This window comes from Haliaeetus albicilla, chromosome 8 (assembly GCF_947461875.1).
Source record: "Haliaeetus albicilla chromosome 8, bHalAlb1.1, whole genome shotgun sequence".
Classification (NCBI taxonomy): Eukaryota; Metazoa; Chordata; class Aves; order Accipitriformes; family Accipitridae; genus Haliaeetus; species Haliaeetus albicilla.
The window spans coordinates 1,837,309-1,856,374 of NC_091490.1; the positions used below are offsets into that span (position 1 = coordinate 1,837,309).

The window sequence follows — 19,066 nt, forward strand, 5'->3', positions numbered from 1 at the left end:
GTTGCCTGTCTCTCTGGGGAAACATCCCGGTCTCCACTGGCTCCCCAAACCCCACAGCATGGTCCGAAGACGTTAAGTCAACGTGCAGCTGTGCAGGGTCCTGGGCTCGGCCACGCTCCCCTTCTTGGTCTTCACCGGGGATGCTGCTGAGCCACATCTCCAACTGTTGCCGGCTTTTCTCTGCAAAGGCACGTGGTCATCCTCTTCCTCTGCAACCCCTAAGCAAGGCCAATGCACAGAACAAAAACTTTCATCCACTGCGAGTCTGTGGGCTCGGGTTTTCCGAGGGTGGAGGGAAAGGGCAGCCCTGGCAAAGTGCCCCAGGGAGCGAAAGGCCCCATGGGATCTGCATCCTTCAGAGGAGGAACCAGCCGTGGGTTCTTGCTCTGCACTTTCAAAATGCAGATGTTGTTTTCAAAATGCAGGTGTTTAGAAGCTGAGCTACTTCCCTCATGTTCATCCTTCACAGAAAGCTGGGAGAGACTCAGACTTGCTGTTTCTGTGAGGAAAAGACTATTTCTGTGCCCAAGCTGTCCTTGTCCTTTCTTGATGCATTGTGCGTTCAATTATTAAGAAACCCTTTCCAGAACAGGGAAAGGTGGCGGATAGAGAAACAAGATGAAGTTACCTTAAAAACCACCCGTACCTCAATCACAAAAGCTGCGATGGGAAATCTTAGTACCGCTCGCGAGGATGGCAACATCTGCCAGCGAGCCCTGCTCCTGCTGTGGTGCAAAATGCCCTGTTTGCAGGGATTCCGGGAAGCCCTCCGGCACTCGCCCAACGGCTGGCACAGGGCAGCGGCCAGAGCCCCGGCGTGCAGCCATCCATCCCTGCCATCCGTCTGTGGTGCTGCCGGCCGCGTCCCCGGGGGACCAGCGGCCGTCCTCTGGTTTCCAGCCGTAGGAAATTTCCTGTGTGCAAAAGACTGCTTTTGAAGCTGAAGTTTTCCTTCATGACTGCGCAATCGGGTCCGGTTCCCATCGCCGGATCTGAGGAACGCCGAGCGCTTTCAGGGGAGGGATGAAAGCCGTTGAGCTTGTTGAGGACCACTCTCCAAAATAGCATCTGCCCTGGAAAAGACTGTCCCTGCTCCCAGACAGGACAGGGTGGCCACACCGGCTCCTGGAGCTGCCTCTCCTTCCCCACCGCAGAGCAGCACTGCGGCCATCCACCGATGGGGTTGCTGGTAGTGAGTGTGCAAATCCCCTTTCCTCGGCAAGTTAGGCGGTCATCTCTGTTCCCTGCACATCAGGTTCACTTTAAAAATTCATTCCTGCTTTGCTTTAGTCATTGCTTGTTGGCACATCTTGCTGCTGCACTTTCATGGGCAGAATACCTCAGAGAAGGGTGGGAGGTTGTGCTGTGAGCTTGGAGGGGATTTCTTTTTTTTTTTTTTTCCTTTGTATTTTATTTATTTTTTGGGCTGGTCTGCTGCCATGGGTCTGGGCCATTTGCATTTGGCAAGCTGCAGTGTTCTTAACAGGGAACATCAGTCCTTCTCTCTGAGCTGCTTTGCAGCATGACCTTCTACATGCCAAGAAATAATTTGCTGGTATCCGTCCCTAGCTGGAGCAGGGACCTGGAGGCTGCTCGCTCCCTGACTGCCACAGGCTTCAGGAGCCCCCAGAGCTGCGCTCTTGGCTTTCCTGCCTTGGTTTCACCTTGTGCAAAAGTATACCTGAAGTTGCTTAATATTGAATTGACATCTAGGAATGCAGTGTCCCTGGGGAGTACAAACTGACGGTTGCACTATGTTGGACGTTAGATAATGATGCCTCTGTTTATCAGGTGGTGTAACAGTATGGAGGGGCCTTTACAAATTTTCAGTCTAAAATCCCTGTTTTCTTCTCTTCTTATATCTACTGGACTTAAAATGTTAGTAAGTGAGAATAACTTCTGGTTTCTTTGCAGTTGCAAAGCAGTTGTATACAGTTGTATGCCTAAGCGCTGCAGACTGAATTCATCCAATTTTGGTCTCTTTGGTAGGTTTTGTAATTTCAGATTGCTGGTGAAGCATGGAAGTGTAATGCAAATAATTCTAGCATTTCTTCTATTTGCTTGCATATGCTTCTTTCCAGACAGCTGTATTAGTATGCAGCTGGCACAGAGCCATCTTCTGAAACAACTCCTCTATTTTTAGACTATTGTAATGTGAGTGAAGATATCCTCTGCTAATATCGCACTATAAAGTGAATCCTGGAAAAGATCTTGGGCACCGAATGTCTGGCAGTAAAACGCCAACATGAAAAAATATATTGGCGGTGCTCGGAACATGACAGGTACCGGGGAATCCCTCGCTGTAGAGGGGGGTGACGGCTCTGACCTACTTCGAAGCATCTCATAGCCCTGCAAATGGAGAGTCACTGAGAAAGCTCAAGGCTGGGAACCCCAGCAAGAGTGTGTCTTCTCGTTGGTCATCCCTGGAACGCATAATCATCTAAACAAACCTGTCTTATTTCTGTAGGGTTTTTAATATAACCCTATGGTACTGGTGAGGTTGTCACTTGATGCTTGAGCTGCTAATACCAGAGGGGATTTACCAGGCTCCAAATTATCTAGGCGTTATCTACAAGATCTGTGAAGGCAAGGTTAATCTGGAGCATGCCATGAAGAGATGCTCTGACATGGTCCTTGCGAGATGAAGTTTCCTGGCATGGGTAATTTCATCTCTTGGTACTGAATGAGACAGAAATCTCTACCTACTTATTTCTACCTTTTGTTGTTGGGAAATTCTGGAGAATCTTGATTAACATGTGCAGAGGAGCTGAGTAATTGCTTTCCTCGAACATGTTAGCATCTGGGAAGCTGAGCACAGGTTTGCAGTAGCTTTTTCTCCTCCTTCCTTGCATGTATTCTTTCTCTTCTGCTATGGCTCAGCTTTGAATAATTAAAATACTCTGCTCTCTCTCAGCACTTCCAGAAGTAAAAACTGGCTCGACTGTCAGTCTCTTGCCTCCTGTTCACTCCTCCCATCTGCTGTTTTGATGGTAAATAACGCTGCTTTGAAACACCTTTCTTTTATCCTGAAGCCAAGCATGGTGGAACATCAGCTACTGCTTCTCTTCCCCGTTCCCCTCATGCACGTATGCCTGCACAGGCACGTAGCCTGCCCTTAGTATTCAGAGGACTTCAGGAGCGTTAGTGCCATGCACAAAAAGGGCACCCCCCACCCCCAAATTGTCTATTCACCATCTGACATTTTGGTATTAATGTGAATAAGTCATGAATCTTCTTAAAATTCAGTTCTTTGCCAAACAGTGTGTCACTGTCCTTATTTGTTCCTCTCGGACTATGGAGACTGCTAACGAAAGGCTGAGAGTGGACTGGCGTAGGACTATCAGTCTGCTGTGCTGAAATACATATCTATATATATATGTGTGCGTGTGTATGTATAGAGACATATTTATGTATTTTATGTTGACAGGCTTGAAGGGTCTTTGTACAAAACTCTTTTCTAATGGGAGGTGTTACCCCGATGCAGAGACTGCTGGAAATACAGAGGGAGATTCTAATCCACTGGTCTGGAAAAGCACACACTAGTATATCTCCTGCCTTCTGGTTTTCATACTCGATGGCAGCAGCAACATTTGGATTGCAAAGATGAAATAATGAAAGCTGTTTTTGTTGGATTTAATCCTAAGCATTCCAGTTGGTTTTATGGCTTCTGAAATGAAGTTTGTAGTTCTTTTTAGCTGGGCCAAGTTTAACCTTATGATCCCATTTATCTGTTTTGCTGGTCTTCTAAATAGCGGATCTGAGATGGCAAATTCATGTTTCATGGAAACCCAACTAATGGCTGCTGCAGAAAGGAACTTGATATCAATTTGGATTGTATAGATCACATGTGCAAAAAAAAAGCTCAGAAAAATCTTGATGCATCCACATCAGATGCATAACAGAGCCACCTCCAAACCCTGTATAAATAGCAAGTCTAAACCACAGATACCATCCACGCCCCCTCCCATCATTTTGGATGAGTATGCCACCACATATTCCCAACAAAAATATAACTGAAAAAGATGACAAACATACAGGGGGCACAGCGCTTGAAAGACTCATGCTTACTTGTAGACATGAAACAGCCTCCCTTCAGAATTATGAAGACCAGATTTTTTTCGGAGCTGAACTTCAAAGCTCATCAAGTATTGATGTGTCTTTGCAGCCCGTTCCCCAGTGTGGGCTGCTGCTGAGAGAGCAGGCAGCCTTGTTTTCATACAGAGGGCTCCTGGTGAAAAGCGATGGGCGTTGACATCGTGTACGCCTTCCGCATCCTTACAGGACGGAGCACGTACAGTGTCCGCCTATACAGTGACGCAGCCCCGATGGAATGTGTGCGTGTGTCAGCTTAGATCTGCAGAGACATTTCTGAGCTCCGGAGCGTGCCACAGCGCGCTGCCAGGGAGCTTGCAAGCGTGAGCTGTTTGCAGCGAGAGCGCAGTGCTTCGACACTGGTACAAGTGGTTCTGTAGCCATCTTCCAACGCTTCCCCAGGGCAGATGGCTCTGTAGCCATCTTCCAACGCTTCTCCACGGTGGATGGTTCTGTAGCCATCTTCCAGCGCTTCTCCATGGTGGATGGTTCTGTAGCCATCTTCCAGCGCTTCTCCATGGCAGATGGTTCTGTAGCCATCTTCCAATGCTTCTCTGCAGCGGATGGTTCTGTAGCTGTCTTCCAACGCTTCTCCGTGGCAGATGGTTCTGTAGCCATCTTCCAGTGCTTTTCCAGCAGCTGTGGCTCTCAGAGTTTGGTGATCTATGAAAAGAGGCGAGGTTGTAGCATGCACAGGCTCATTTCAGAATGTGTCCCTCTTTCAGAGCCTTCCCTTGGATCTGTGCCTGGTAAATAGCAGGATTTTACATCTGGTAGAGCTGGTATAGACTTGCCTCGGGTTTTCAAAGCATGTTTATGTGTTGCTGCTTGGCAGACTTTAACTGTAACTCTCATTTTCATGAACATGCTCAGTTGTGGCGCCTAAATAAGTCTGTTCCAGCCCAATTTCCTTCTTGCAGTGATGACCTCTTGGCAGCATCAAGAGCATATTTAAAAGCAGTTACACCCCATACTCTTACTGTGATATTGTCCAGGAGAGGACAACCTGACTGTTTCCACGCAAATTTGATGTGGTGACCTTACCTGGGCATATAAACTCTGTGTGTGTTTACTGATGTGCAAGTTGGTGCATCTGTAAAGGCAAAAACAAGTCAGTGCTGGTGTGGGGCATGGGCATGGAGGGGAGGGCTTCAAAAGGCTTATGTGGAATGACTTAAGCTAAACAATACATATAGAAAACATCAACTCCATCATGTGCGGTCGTTTCTGAGTTTTTTTCCAGCAAGGCCAGCATAGCTAAACTTCAATTTTTTAATTTTCTTTTTAAAGGACCCTTGTGTAGTGTTTTGTTTTCTTATTACTCTGGGAACCCTGGCTTATCTTTGAAGAGCAGAGGATCCTAGTTGTGGGCAATTTTGAAGCAATTTGTACTTTTGGTGATGCATTTTGACTTTTCCCAGCAGTGCCTTTCCCTGCTTCCTCCCTTCCCGTCCCACCCAAAGGCCTCTGTGACCCTTTTTCTTTCATTTAACATCTCTCGGGCAGAATACATCTTTGTTAAGGGGTGTATTCTAGACCTTTTTATTCAAGATGTTGGGCTTCAGTGTTTATGGATGGTGAACCTACAGCCACGAGAAACCTAAGGTTACATTGATAGATGACTTCTGCTATCATGCTTAAATGAACCTAATGCACCATTAGTTGCATGATTTCTCCTTTATACAGTTCATCTAACTATACGCAGTTGCATACTTCATCTTTTTTGTGGTTTTCTGTAACTAAACACTATTTCAATGTTGATTTAAAGCAAATCCTATGATGCAATATAGTTGTTTCCTGAAGCAGGAACACCCTTTGCACACCCTTGTATTACCTGCAGAAGGTCTACGTAGAAGCCTGTCTTATTGTCCCGCCGCCAACCCGCGGTGAAGGGGCTGCTGGATTGCTTCTTGGCTTACTGTCTGTCTCTGCAGCTGTCTAGGTTCCAGTTTTATACACAAGTTATTGTTTCTAATGCTATATGAATAAATAATGCTCTTCACCTGCAACTGTAACATAAACTGTAAGTCATGGTATGTTAGAAAGATATCAGACCTTTATGACCAGTAAAAATTCTTTCTTTTCTAGTAGAGAGGAGATAAATGTTTTTAAAAAGGTAATTTGATCTGTATTGTTTGGAATGCAAAAATTTCCATTGCCCTCTGTAGCTGTGTGCCTCTCAGAGGTCCTTTCAGTGTCTAGATGCTCTCCCACCCTTCTGATGTTCTGTACCATTCCTCTCTAACAAGCCTGATGTCTCCTTACTCTTGCAGAAGAAAACGCAGAAATTACCCTGGATGTGTCACTAGCATATCGTGATGATGCGTTTGATGACTGGGAAGAAATAGCACATGCAATAGAGATCAGGAAGCTGAAATGCACCTTTGGCTCACCAAAAGTAAGGTGTTTTGTTGACACTGGAGGTGGGGAGGTGTGGGGGGAATTGTCCTCTTGCTTTCCTTCGTGGTGCTTCCTAGAAGCTCTGGGTTGTTCAATCATAACTTTAAAACGCATCAGGTTTCTCTTGGCTCAAACTCTTTGAAAACCTTATGAGCTCCACATGCAGTTGGTTCTATTTGGTGATACAAGAGAAGGGGATGAAGTCGGAGGTAGAGTTAAAACTGTAAGGCAGAAAAGCTGTGAGGTGTTGCAGAGCTGATGTCTAGAACTTGTGTGCTTTGAGATTTGTATACCCCAAACCATCCTAGAGAACTTGGACCTTTCCATCTTGTGCTTCTGTGATGAACAACTCCATGACACTCCTTGTTCTTCAGGAGTGGCAAGGAAATAGCCCACCAGGGACACTGCAGCATTCAAAAGACCTGGAAAGGTGGGACAAGAGTTTCTTAAAATAACTTCTTAATGCCTCAAGCTACAAAGCTTAGAAGCAGAGAGCACAGCTAGCAGTTGAGAACAGACCATCTTGTTTAAATAAAGATATTTCTTTTTGTGCTGCAAACTGTAATTCATGTGCTTAAATTTATCTGGTATCTCTTTACATACCATGTTTTTCAGCTCTGTGTCTTGTTCTCCTGTTTCACAGTCTCTTTCAGTAATCCACTTATGTCGCCAGTAACACCTGTACCCTTCCATACAGCCACATATATGCAGTAAATACATACGCGGTGCTGAGGGCACTATTGCTGGTAAAACAGGACTTAAGAAACTCCACATAAAGACATGTGTGAAGGGGTTGCATATTTTGTTTTGGCTCAAGTTGTGCTTGCTGAGGGAGGAAGCTTGGATCCCAAAGTAGTATTTCCTCTGGAAAGGCTCCCTTGACTTTAAGTGCATGTAAGAGCCTGAGAACATGAACCTGCTTGAGTTCAAACACTATTGACTCAATGACCCAAAACAGTTAGAAACTTGAGCAAAAATGTCCCCAAACCTCTGATGTTCTCCAGACTTGCACAGACTCTCCCCAGGCGAAGGTTGGAATTGGCAAACAGGCTCTCGGTCCTAGCAATGGCCCCAGTGTTAGGGATTTTGCAGATCCTCACCGTGGAGGGCGTGCTGGTCCCTCCAAGGCTGACCGCCGTCTTGCTGCTCTGTGCCCTTTTGCTAGACCCTGGAGTCCGAAGGCCGTCACTACGACTGTGACTTCCTTCCCTTCATGGAGATCGGCAGCGTGGCCCACAAATACTACCTCATCAACATCCGTCTCCCTGTGAACGAGAGGAAAGGCATTAACGTGGGCATTGGCGAAATCAAGGATATCCGCCTCGTGGTAAGTGTCTGTCTTGCTTCTCTCCATGACGTCTGCCCGGGGGCTGCTGCAGCTCCTTTCTTGATCTCCTCTTGGATCCTACTCTTCATCGCGCGTAGCTCCAACCTGCAAATGTGACTTTCCTCCTTCCCAAGGGATGCCTCCTTTGACTGCTCTCTTCCAAGGAGCCCATCCCAAGCCTCAAGCAGTGCCACCCTCCTGCACTGCCCTGTGACCACCTCCAGAGCCGTGCTCTTCTCTCGGCTCCGAGAGCTCTGTCCTCTCCTCCCCACCGCAGTCCGGCTCAGGTGCAGACTCTTCCACCTGATTAAGCCCTGCCTTAGCCTTAGGAGCTAAGGAGGAACAGAACAGTAGGGTTCAAGGGGGGGCCTGGTCTGTCTTGGAGTTGGCCATCACCACGCAGATGTCTGGGACCGCTGTCAGCTATCCCTGCTCCTGCCCTCCCTTGAGGCTTGGTGGCCATGGGTGCTCCCAGCTGGAAAACCTCCCACCACTGTCCCTCTCAGCAGAAGCAGCGAGCCAGCCGGCTGTGGTGGCTGCAGACGGTGGTGCGAGGGCGTGCGTCTGGAGAAACGCATTCATTTGGCCGATGCTTTTCCACCAGTGGTGACTTAGCTTCATGAGTATCTTGTTACTTGTCTGAGAGCAATTCTGCCAGCTTTTCCCATGCTGTGTCAGAGTGCCCCTCTCTCAGCTGCTCTCCACCTCACAGTGGAAGCTGTGTGTGTTGATATTTGTTTTCAGGACTTTTGAAGCCTGCTCAGATGGCCTGGGTGCTTAGTAGGCACCTGCTCCCTTTCCTGCGTTGGAGAAACTGCATCTTTCAAAGAGTACTTATATCTACCTGTGCTTACATGTACTGCCACGTATCTGCCTCTCCTGTCAGCTCCTGTGAGGAGAAGCATAGCGTAATGTTAAACCCTGTACAGCTGTTGCATTCCACCTTGGTTTTTCTTAGGGCATCCATCAAAACGGAGGCTTTACAAAAGTGTGGTTTGCCATGAAGACCTTCCTCACCCCCAGCATTTTAATTATCATGGTCTGGTACTGGAGACGGATCACGCTGATGACACGCGCTCCTGTCCTGCTGGAGAAGTGAGTAGGGGCTCAGGTGCTGGGTAAGGTGACCCTCAAGCAAGAGGACCCTGACCGAGGTGGTCACTGCTCCCAGGCAGAGCCTGTGTTTGGGGAGACAGGGATGGTGTCTTCTCTGTCCCCTCCCTCCACCCAGGCACCCTGGGAGCAGGAGACCCCCATAGCTTCTCTTTTCTTTCCCATTAAACCCACAGAGAATGAGTAGCTGTATTTGCCCACCCCAGAGGGTTTGCTGGCAGGAGGTGACACCCCACCACCACTGCCCAAACAATGTTAGATTTTCTTCTGTTGCTCTTCGTGCACAGCTTTGGCTTCTGGGGCTTTGTGTCCTTGCCTTGCAAACTGGAAAGAGATGGTGTTTCTGTCTTGCCAGGGTCATCTTTGCTCTGGGAATTTCCATGACATTCATTAACATCCCTGTGGAGTGGTTTTCCATTGGATTTGACTGGACTTGGATGTTGCTCTTTGGAGATATTCGACAAGGCATTTTCTATGCCATGCTCCTGTCCTTTTGGATCATCTTCTGCGGAGAGCATATGATGGTGGGTACAACACGGAAGGGAAGGTTGTGTCCAGCCCCACTTGCAGAGATACCTGGCAACTCCCTTGTGGAGAGTTGGAAACAATGCTGTGGGGACCCACACCCGGTGAGAGGACTTCAGGCTAACTTGCTTCTCCTTTTTCTCCTTCTCCCACCTCTTGACCCTCTGATTAGGACCAGAACGAGCGGAATCGTCTCTCGGGGTACTGGAAGCAGGTTGGACCCATAGCCGTTGGCTCCTTCTGCCTTTTCATCTTTGACATGTGTGAGAGGTAGGTGCAGCGCTGCTCTCCAGCCCGTGTGTGCTGCTCCTGGGGCAAGCCTTCCCCGAGCAGCGAGCAGAGACTCCTGGCCACCTCCCGCAGCAGGGACCAGCAGTTTAACCCCCGTGGCTGGAAGCACTGCCCCATCTCATGAAGCGAGGAGAAGCTCCTGTGACTGCACTGAGGCATGCTGGCATTTCCCTGCAGCATATCTTGTCCTGTAGGGCCGTAAAGAAATGCTTCCCACCTCGTCTCCTTCTCACCCACATGGGAAAGCAGCATGGCTGGCTCTTTCCAGGCTGTGGAGCAGATGTGGGGCTCTCTGAGCTCATTGGCAGCTTTGTGTTTTCTCTCCTCTTTGCAGGGGAGTGCAGCTGAAGAACCCCTTCTACAGCATCTGGACCACCGAAGTTGGCACAGAGCTGGCTGTATCCTTCCACCCAGCTCAGGGCAGGCTCGGTCTGTGTCGGTAGGAGAGGGAGGTGTTTCCCTTCTGCCAGATACCTGTGGGTTGCAGGGGAAACCCTCCTCCTTTTGGCAGGCTGGGGCTGTGGAGGGTTCCTCAGGCTCTGTGGGAGATGCTGGTGGTGTTTGGAAGAAGCAGTTCTGGCAGGTTTGGTGCTGGGTACCGGTGTGGACTGGTGCTGTGCTCAGGGAAGTCACTGGAGAACTGAACCTCTCCTCAAGATGTCTGAGATTTGGGGGAAAACATGGGGGATTTAGGTCCTGGGTGTCATCACAATAAGCCCAGAGCCCGTCCTGCTCCAGCAGCGCCCGCTCTGCTTTCCCCCTGACCCCAGCTGCGATGGCATCTGCTCCAGGGCCCTCTTGTTTGCTCTGATTCCTCGGGGACACGTTGCCAAGGCATTTCCATGAACTGCCCTTTCAGGTCCTGCTGGAAGGGCTTGCTTTCACTGCCATTAATTTGGATTACTGGGCTGAGATAAGCTGATGCGATTAGTCCCCCTTCCGCAGCATCCAGCCCTCTTGCAGGAGCCTCTCTGAAGATCACACTGGTTGGTGATGGCTTCCCAAATCTCCTCTGCAGATTTCGAACAGGCGGGCGTTTCGGCGGGTTATCCCTCCTCGCTGCCGAGCTGAGCGCTGGGGGACATCCGAGCCCGTGCTCCCCACTTACTTGTGGGCAGGCTGCCGTCCTGAGTGAATGCTGCCTGCTGGAAGTTTAGTTATGATCTTTGGGATGATATTAAAATAAGTGAATTGCCTGTTTGCTATTATTTCTGTTTAGCTCATACCGTTTTCTCTTAACCTGCACTGCTCAGATGGCCTTTATTATAGTTGCCGGAATCTGCTTGTGTCTCTACTTTCTCTTCCTGTGCTTTATGGTCTTTCAAGTGTTCAGAAACATTAGTGGAAAGCAGTCAAGCCTCCCAGCCATGAGCAAGGCTCGCCGCCTTCATTACGAGGTAATGCCCCTCCTTGTTCCACAGATTCTTTATTTTTAAAATGCATTTTTGACCTTAAAGTCTATACTGAGACCTTCCCTACCCATATAGTCCTGAAGTGGAAGGTCTGATCTTTATTGGCTTTCTTGTGTTGCTCAAATCCCGTAACTGCCTTTTTGTTTGACTGTTGTGAAGTTTCTTGTTTATTTGGGTCTTTAGTCCTGATGAAGTATTTTAAACTCTCAGGAGGGTATGTAAGCTAGCTCTCCTTTCTTACGAGTAGTTGCCATCTCCCAGCTTACTCACAGTGTTAGAAGATGGAAGAAAATTGCCCAAATTACCATTTAAATTAGTGTGGGGTGTAAGCCCATCAGCTCCCCATACCTCTGTTTCTCCTCCTGTAATATTAATTATTGTGTTTAATGAAAAGTGTTGCGAGGATCACCCTGTTTTTCCATGGTGTGAATTCAGATTTTTGGGGTTGTGTTTTCCTAACCAAGTTGCAGAAGAGAAACTGTCCCACTAGGATCCAAATGCGACACATTCAGCACATTATTCCCGTTTTTTGTATGCTGTTTCTGTCCTAGCTGTCTTTAGCTGCTGCAAAACACAAGGAGCTCACTTTAAGTGCTTAAGCTGAGAGCGCCTGTTGTTTCCATGGGCGTGTAAATATTTATCACCAGTGTTGTTCTGTTAAATGATGGTCACTTCTGATTTAAACAAGTCTGTTATCACCCATCAGGAATTCACATTAAAAAAATAGAAAACTGGACTTGAGAGAATTTGAAGAAGATATTGAACTTTTTTTTTTCCATCTTTCCCTTGAGCAAGAGGCACAGGACTTCAGCTCGTATTGTAGAGCTGCAGCCGTGCTCTACGTACAAGCATCTGGCAAGCATGAATCTGATCTGGAAGAGTTAAATTAATAGTCATTTGTTGTTGCAATGTGGCATAGTAATTACACAGACGCTGACATTTCCACCGAAATTCCAGAAACAGGTTAAAAAAAACAACACACGCACAAAAACAAAACCAAAAGAATTTGTAAGTAAAAATGTAAAACTAGTGAAAGCAAGTACAGTATGCAGTCAGATTCCCAACCAAGTGATCCTGAGCCTTAGTTTGTCTTATAATCTACATTCTTCTGTAATAGCCAGCATAGTTCTGACAAGCGTTGAGAATCGCTGCAGTTTCCTCCCAGACAGACCGTGGAGGTGAGGATTAGTCTGGTACAGTACCCACGCTGTAGAAACACCAACTCGTCTTGCTAAGCCATGCAAGCTCTCCACAAATGTTTGTTTTACAAAAGCTATGAGCTATCAGGCTGGCTCCTAGTGAAACCCATGGCTTACACTGACCTGCCTCCTTTTCCATGTTAACTCTTGGTAAATCAGTCACAAAAGCAAGTGTAATGGAAAGCCGGAGCTGCCCAGACATGCACACCCCACTCGGAGCATCTGGGAGGAATGCAGACGTGTGGGGAGCGGAGAATATGGGCTGTCGTGAACACGGCACAGAGGAGTGGGTGGAGGTTGTTTTGCTTTGGGGTTTCGTGGGTTGGACCCTTTTTTTTCTTTACTTTTTTTTTTTTTTTTAATACTTGTGTCTTGTCTACGCTAAAAACAAAAATGGGTTTTGTGGATTCTGTTAATGTGACCAGTGACATTTCTCTCTAAGCAGGGGCTGATTTTTAGGTTCAAGTTCCTGATGCTCATTACCCTGGCTTGTGCAGCGATGACAGTCATCTTCTTCATCGTGAGCCAGGTGAGTGACGAAACTCAGCTCTGTCTGAGAACATCAGCCTCCGATTCCCGAGCCGCTAACAACATCAGCTCACTTGCTGTTCAGATGAGGCATGCCTGTTATAAGCAGATTTGGTAATAAGTTGCTTTTTAAGAAGTTGTTTTCATTTATTTGAAGCACTGCCATCAAATTGGTCAGGCTGAAGCCATCACAAAGGCCTTTGGCTCACGGTAAGGTTTGGGGCTGTGCTGTTTGAAATATCGGCCAACACGGGTTAGTCATTTCTGAGAACTCAGCAAGAGGAAAAATGTTCTGTTCACATTGAAAGAATCCGGTGGCTTTGTATGCCCACAGAGAAATAACAGAATTCAATCTTCCCTGGGTTGACTTTGCAACCCTGCTGTTTCCAACAGTATTGATACCTATTTATTCTGAGCTACGATGCAATCTCTCTGTACAAATGAGCTTATATCGCTACTTAAATGTACTTTGATGGTTTACTCCAAGTGACTTTTAAGATTGCGTCTGTTTCAAAGATGTCGTATATGGTTGTTCCTAAGCATAGGCAGCCTGTAGCTTCAGGAGAGCCGTGGGTACAGCCTCACAAGTCCAGAACTACAGAATTACAGGTGCAGGAGCTGTTTCTTCCTCACTGCACCACTCATGCTTTGGGGTACGTGGTGCATCCCAATGCAAACTACAGCAGCAGATGATTGTGCTCTTAAAAATCTGTCCGACTGAAGCAGTGGTTCGAGAAATGTCACTTGGCGATTTGATTCTTTGTTGAGTGCTGATGACCGAAACTGTCACTGCGTAGGGGCATAATGCAAACAATCTTGTCCAGCTACTCTTTTCAAGCTAGTTTAGCTTTCGTCTTTCCCCCTTAGGTCTTTTTCTTTAATGGAAAGCCAACATTTCAGTGTGAACAGTCTGCATATCTTCAAGTAGTATTAATATTGATGATTCAAGTAATATTAATATTGATGTTATTTTCGTAAATCTTGACAAATCTCCGCGTGTCCAAGGCTGATGCTGTCAGCCTAGGCCCCTCTCGTAAGACAGAAGCAGCAAGCAGGCATTCAGCACATTAGCTCTTCGCATTATTCATGCTGGTTTTCCTTCTATAAAAGGTCTATTTATAGAAGTCTAATGTTTTCAGATGTAACTAGTTGTCTCCTAGGTAGTGCCCTTCATGTGGCAGTCTTCGCTGCACACATCAGTTACAGCAGGGTTATATTGCAGGATGTGAGAGATTTTGTCACGTTTAAGAATGATAAATCAAAGTTAAAGAAATCCCGATGGAATAATTTTGTAAGGACCATTTTTTTCCTGCAGGTTGAGGCTAAAGAGGAGAATCCTAGCCTGACATCTGCGTCACTGAATCTGTTATACTCCATTTACTCGATCCTGTTGAATTGACGCTGTTCGTATTGATTTACTCCAAGTTAGTGCTTTAGGAGGTCAATTCTGTATTTTTACAGAATTTGGTCTTACTGACCGGCCCGTGCATGTCTGCTTTCTCCCCGGCAGGTGACCGAAGGCCACTGGAAGTGGGGGGACATAACGATACAAGTGAACAGCGCCTTCTTCACTGGCATCTACGGGATGTGGAACCTCTATGTCTTCGCCCTGATGTTCCTGTATGCACCGTCGCACAAGAATTACGGTGAAGACCAGTCAAATGGTAAATGCCTCTAAATGATCTGAAGGCTGTCATGGGAGGAAAGCCATATAAAGTGGGTGATACCTTTTGTGCAGGTTTTTTTGGCCAAAGTACACGTTCAGCACCTTGAAATGTTATGCAAACGATAGTTTTCCTAGCAGACATTTTAATTAATGACTAGGTTAGACAGGTTTGAGTGTTTAGCCAAGGCTGTCTAAAACCTTCTAGATGTTTTTTGTACTTTTTAGCAGTGCTCAGTTGTAATTGTGTAGCTCAAATGGAGGGATGAGGAAAGGAGAAAATAGAGATCTGGGCAGGTGGAGAATGGCAGTGCTATTGGATTCCTTTATCAGTAGTCTTCAGTAGCACAGAAATCGTCCATTGCTGATATGGTTGTATTTAAATAACTGTAAATAAAAATGTTTATAGAAATGTTGCATAGTCCATAGGTCAGGTAGCTCCTGAAAGCCTGGAGGGAATAAAACATCTTTTGCTTTCGAATTGTCAAATATTTTATTGTGAGACCGGGCTAACGATATAACTTTGTTTCTCAGGAGACCTGGGAGTAAACAGTGGGGAAGAGCTTCAGCTCACCACCACCATCACCCACGTGGATGGGCCCACAGAGGTTTATAAGCTGGCTCGCAAGGAGGCTCAGGAGTAACGCTGGGATGGCCTCAGCTGGGACCCAGACCGGGGTGGAGAGCAGAGGACAACGCAATGCCCTCCGGCAGCAGACCTCTCTCGCCTAACTTGCTTCTCGAGCACCCCATACCTAGTGTATTTTCACAGAGCAGTGACACCGAGCAGAACATTTGTAAACTCTTTAATATGGTGTAGTTATTTCTGGGGGGAGGGATATGTATATTGTGTTACACTCAAGCACGTAAAAACCTGCTAGAAAAGCATTAAGGTTGCAAAGTCGCATGTTCAGAAGTTAGGAAGGGGCAGAGCTGACATTGGGCAGTTTTTATTTGGCTACTGTGTGCCTGTGCATAAAGGTGGTGTGGGGAGCTCAGTCGAGGAGCACGTATTCAGTATTTTGAGTTTTCTTTTGGTGTGCAACTTTTAAACAAGGTGTTGGGGGGGGGGGGTGTGGAACTAAAACCTCATTGTAAAAACATTTAATTCTACCATCTATAATTGTATTGAACCTTGTTTGAGGTCTTTAGTACAGCCCTGCACCTCCACAGCAAACCTTTGTCACTTGAGTGAAACACAGCTGGGGGAGGGCATAGACTGTTTGTAATATATAAGATTTTAGTAGAAGCAGCAATATGCTTTCTCAGTGGGTTTTACAGCTGTTTGTTAAATGTAGGGGAATGTGAAAACTGGATGTCTGAGCTGACTTGCAGGAGAAAGGAGTGCTCCTCTCCCGAGTTCCCAAAGGTCCCACAGCCAACTCCTGCCTGTTCTCAGCCCCTTGGGCTTCCCTTACTTTGGTTGTCCTCCTCCATCTTAGCTTTTTGTTATGGCTCATTCATTTTTATGCTGCTTACGTGCCATGGGGAGAAGAGAAAGGCCACGGGAGGGACGGTGCGTTCTCAGTTCCCGTGCCCGTGAGCTGGGCAGAGGACACCGGGCAATCCCGCTCCTCCTTGCACTGCCAGGATGGAGCACGCTTGGCAGAGATGGATTCTTCCAGGGATTATCGGACTTGAAAAAAATCCGCTTGTCATACACTAATGTGGGTATTTGCTTTTCAGAGCAAAAGCAGACGATGAGGTCGCTCACCCCCATGCTGCGCCTGGGCAGGTCTGGCTGTGAGACTGTTGGCAGTACGAGGGGAGTGGGAACTGATCTGGGATGGAGGCATAAACTGGACTGTGCTGGGGACCAGTTAAGAGAAGTGTTAATGGTGTGTGCGGGAAGAAGCATGGCCAGAAGGGTCTGTGCTGCTCAGAGCACACCTTCTTCCAGAGCCTGGAGGATCTGGGGGGCCTTGTCACCTGGCACTAGTAAATGTCTGTGTTAACTGCTAGTAACACAGAACTGAACCTCCCCACCCCAGTTTTGTCCCTAAAAAATAAGAATCTGCTACTGCTGTCTGATCAGAGATTAGGGAGAGAGGGGAAGCTTCCAACGCCGCTGACAGGCAGTCATTGTGGGTACTGGTAGAAACACTGTCCTGGAAAAGGCGACACATTGTCCTTGGATTCTTAAAACTTCTGAAGTGACACATCAATTGTTAGACTATTAAGACTGCGGAATGGAAGTATAATTGGGCAGTACCAGAAGTGAGATCACCTATGAAACATTAATCCATCTCTAGCCAATGTATGCATTACAACTTGTGATTAAAGCCCGTTGCGTGCTGGCTTTACTGTCGCGCGCTGGTTTGCCCGTGAGGCTGGGGCTCTGGGCAGGAGTTGAGGCTGTGCAGCTAGGGCTCTGGTTTGCACCAGGAGGTGTTGGTTCATCACAGTTCCCACCCCAGCAAGCAGCTCGTACTCGGTGATGCCTGTCCCTGGCTGCCCCGGGCTCCCCTGCTCACCCACCCCGCTGTTTGCACGGGGCTGCAGCTCTGGGGGGGCTGCTCCGTTCAGCTCTAACCGTCCCTGTCACCGTTTCAAGCATGTTAGTAACCAAATACAGCACCAACTTTCCTTGCCTTTTGCTTTCTCTTCCCTGTGTTTCTTGAGACAACTCAATACTTTAGCTGAGGTGACGCATTCAGATAATTCCTCCTTATTTTCCCAGTCCACCAGGGAACAGGGCCAGAAGGCTAGCAACTGCCCCTCGGCCACGTGCGGGGCCGGCCAGGCACCCCGTCTTCTCACCAGTCTTCCCCCAGAAGGGATTTCTCACAGGGACCTGCTGGCTGTGCCAAACGAATCGCACCAGGCAGTGCTGGGCTCTTGCGATCCCCTAAGAGCGGCACGCTGTAAAGTAGCATTTAAAATACCATTTATCAGAGCGCAACACTATGAAGGAGGAGAGGGTAGCATAGATAACCCTGCATCCTTTTGGTTGCTGGGAACCCCAGGTTGTGCTCCATCAAATGGGTTTCCGATCAGGGTGCGGCACACCAGGCAGACCCCATCTGCAGAACAGCTGCTCTGTTTTTGTTAATTGGAGCTACTATAGGATTTTCTTAAAAGAAAGGAATTCTGTTCATTGTTCTGTTTGCCTCACTGGGGTCCCCAGCTAGCCCTGCCCTGGCAGCGTCTCAGCCAGGACGCAGGGCCAGAGCCGAGGAATGCTGAATGCATCGCTCCGGATAAAGTCCCTCGAGTGCTGCTATGTCTGAGCGTGTGAAGTCACTGTAGCACAGAAAAAGTGCTGAACACTACTTAAGGAGGTAGCTTTGGGTGATTTTGGATACTTGAACTGGAACACTAATAATTTTTTATAAGTTTGAGGAGGTTTTTTTTAAAATGGAATGACAGTGCTCCTGTACTGAAAGGAAATGTGGTTTAAAAGAAAAAAAATTTTAAAAGGAGGGGGCACACTTATTGTATGTGGAATAAGTGCTGGGACCGCACCTTCAACATTGATGGAAAAATGTAACTGGTAAGCAATTTACATAAGAAAAATAAGTTCTAGGAGGTCCAAGCAATGTTCCTACTTGCAGTAGTTGTTCATTTACAAAGTGAATTAAATTAACGCACATCATTGTAACTCCGGCATGTTCCTGGCCGAGTGCTTGACTTTGCAACTTTAACATCCTTTTTACGTTGGGTTCTTACGTGATATTTATGTTGTTCCGATAGATGTGTCCATGGTTTCTTTTACAGATTAGTATAGCATTGCATATTGTAAAGGCTCCTTACAAATGGGGAATTGCAGCTTTAAAACCAAATTGTGTGTCAAACACTAACAATTTGTTTACGGGGCGCGTGTATGTGTGCGTGCGTGTGTGTGTGTTTTTTTTATTTCTTAATTCCTAAGCCCTACTCATATGTCTCAGAAATAGTCCCTGGGTCTTATTAAAATATATCCTTTTTTGTTTAGGTTGAGTTCAGTTTTTACAGAATGCTTTAAGCAACCTGGAAAACATGTAGTTTTGTTAATTTAAATAAAATATACAATATTGTGGATTTGTCGTCAGCCTGGTTCACTGACTGAGAAATCATAGCTCTTCTGCTGTCATCTTGTTTGCTTTTATTTAGTCTTTTACTTCAGGCAGTTGCAAGTCGCACAACGTTGCTGGGGCAAACAGTTGACTCACTTGGACAATTTTCTCCCGCATCTCTCTCCAAATGCTTTGTGGTGCAGCAACGTGGTGCTTCGATGCTAATGGCTTTTTGACCTTTAAAACCTTTGCTTTAGGACCAATTGTTAGCAGAGCCGTTTCTGCCTTGTCTCTGGAGTGTGGGTTGCAGCTCCTGCCACAGTTACAGCTGCCCTCGCCCACGGGACTGGGGTGTTGAGACCCCCCTAGGCAGCTGAAGTCTGCTCCCACGGCCGGGCACGACCCTTGGGTTTTCCTTTGGGGTCTGTCCCTTGGACCTGCTTGTCCCTGTTTGCCAGCCCCAGAGCTGCCACAGCTTTGCTGTGAACTTTGCATGTCGGCTATTACCCCGCTGCGATGTC

At 47.2% G+C, this 19,066-nt stretch overlaps 1 protein-coding gene across 3 annotated transcripts in view; it reads left to right on the top strand.

Moving 5' to 3' along the window:
• Nucleotides 1-18,568, top strand: part of WLS (Wnt ligand secretion mediator) — a 42,951-nt gene extending 24,383 nt beyond the window's left edge. For 2 of the 3 annotated variants that reach the window (XM_069788423.1, XM_069788421.1), the window contains exons 3-12: nucleotides 6,366-6,490; nucleotides 7,658-7,819; nucleotides 8,778-8,914; nucleotides 9,288-9,456; nucleotides 9,630-9,727; nucleotides 10,083-10,146; nucleotides 11,002-11,145; nucleotides 12,802-12,888; nucleotides 14,398-14,551; nucleotides 15,085-18,568. In XM_069788423.1, the coding sequence (XP_069644524.1) occupies nucleotides 6,366-6,490; nucleotides 7,658-7,819; nucleotides 8,778-8,914; nucleotides 9,288-9,456; nucleotides 9,630-9,727; nucleotides 10,083-10,146; nucleotides 11,002-11,145; nucleotides 12,802-12,888; nucleotides 14,398-14,551; nucleotides 15,085-15,194 (1,250 nt within the window). In that variant the 3' untranslated portion in view covers nucleotides 15,195-18,568. The remainder of the gene's footprint in view (nucleotides 1-6,365; nucleotides 6,491-7,657; nucleotides 7,820-8,777; nucleotides 8,915-9,287; nucleotides 9,457-9,629; nucleotides 9,728-10,082; nucleotides 10,147-11,001; nucleotides 11,146-12,801; nucleotides 12,889-14,397; nucleotides 14,552-15,084) is intronic. The other variant, XM_069788422.1, reaches the window with a different exon arrangement.
• Nucleotides 18,569-19,066: the final 498 nt, after the last annotated feature.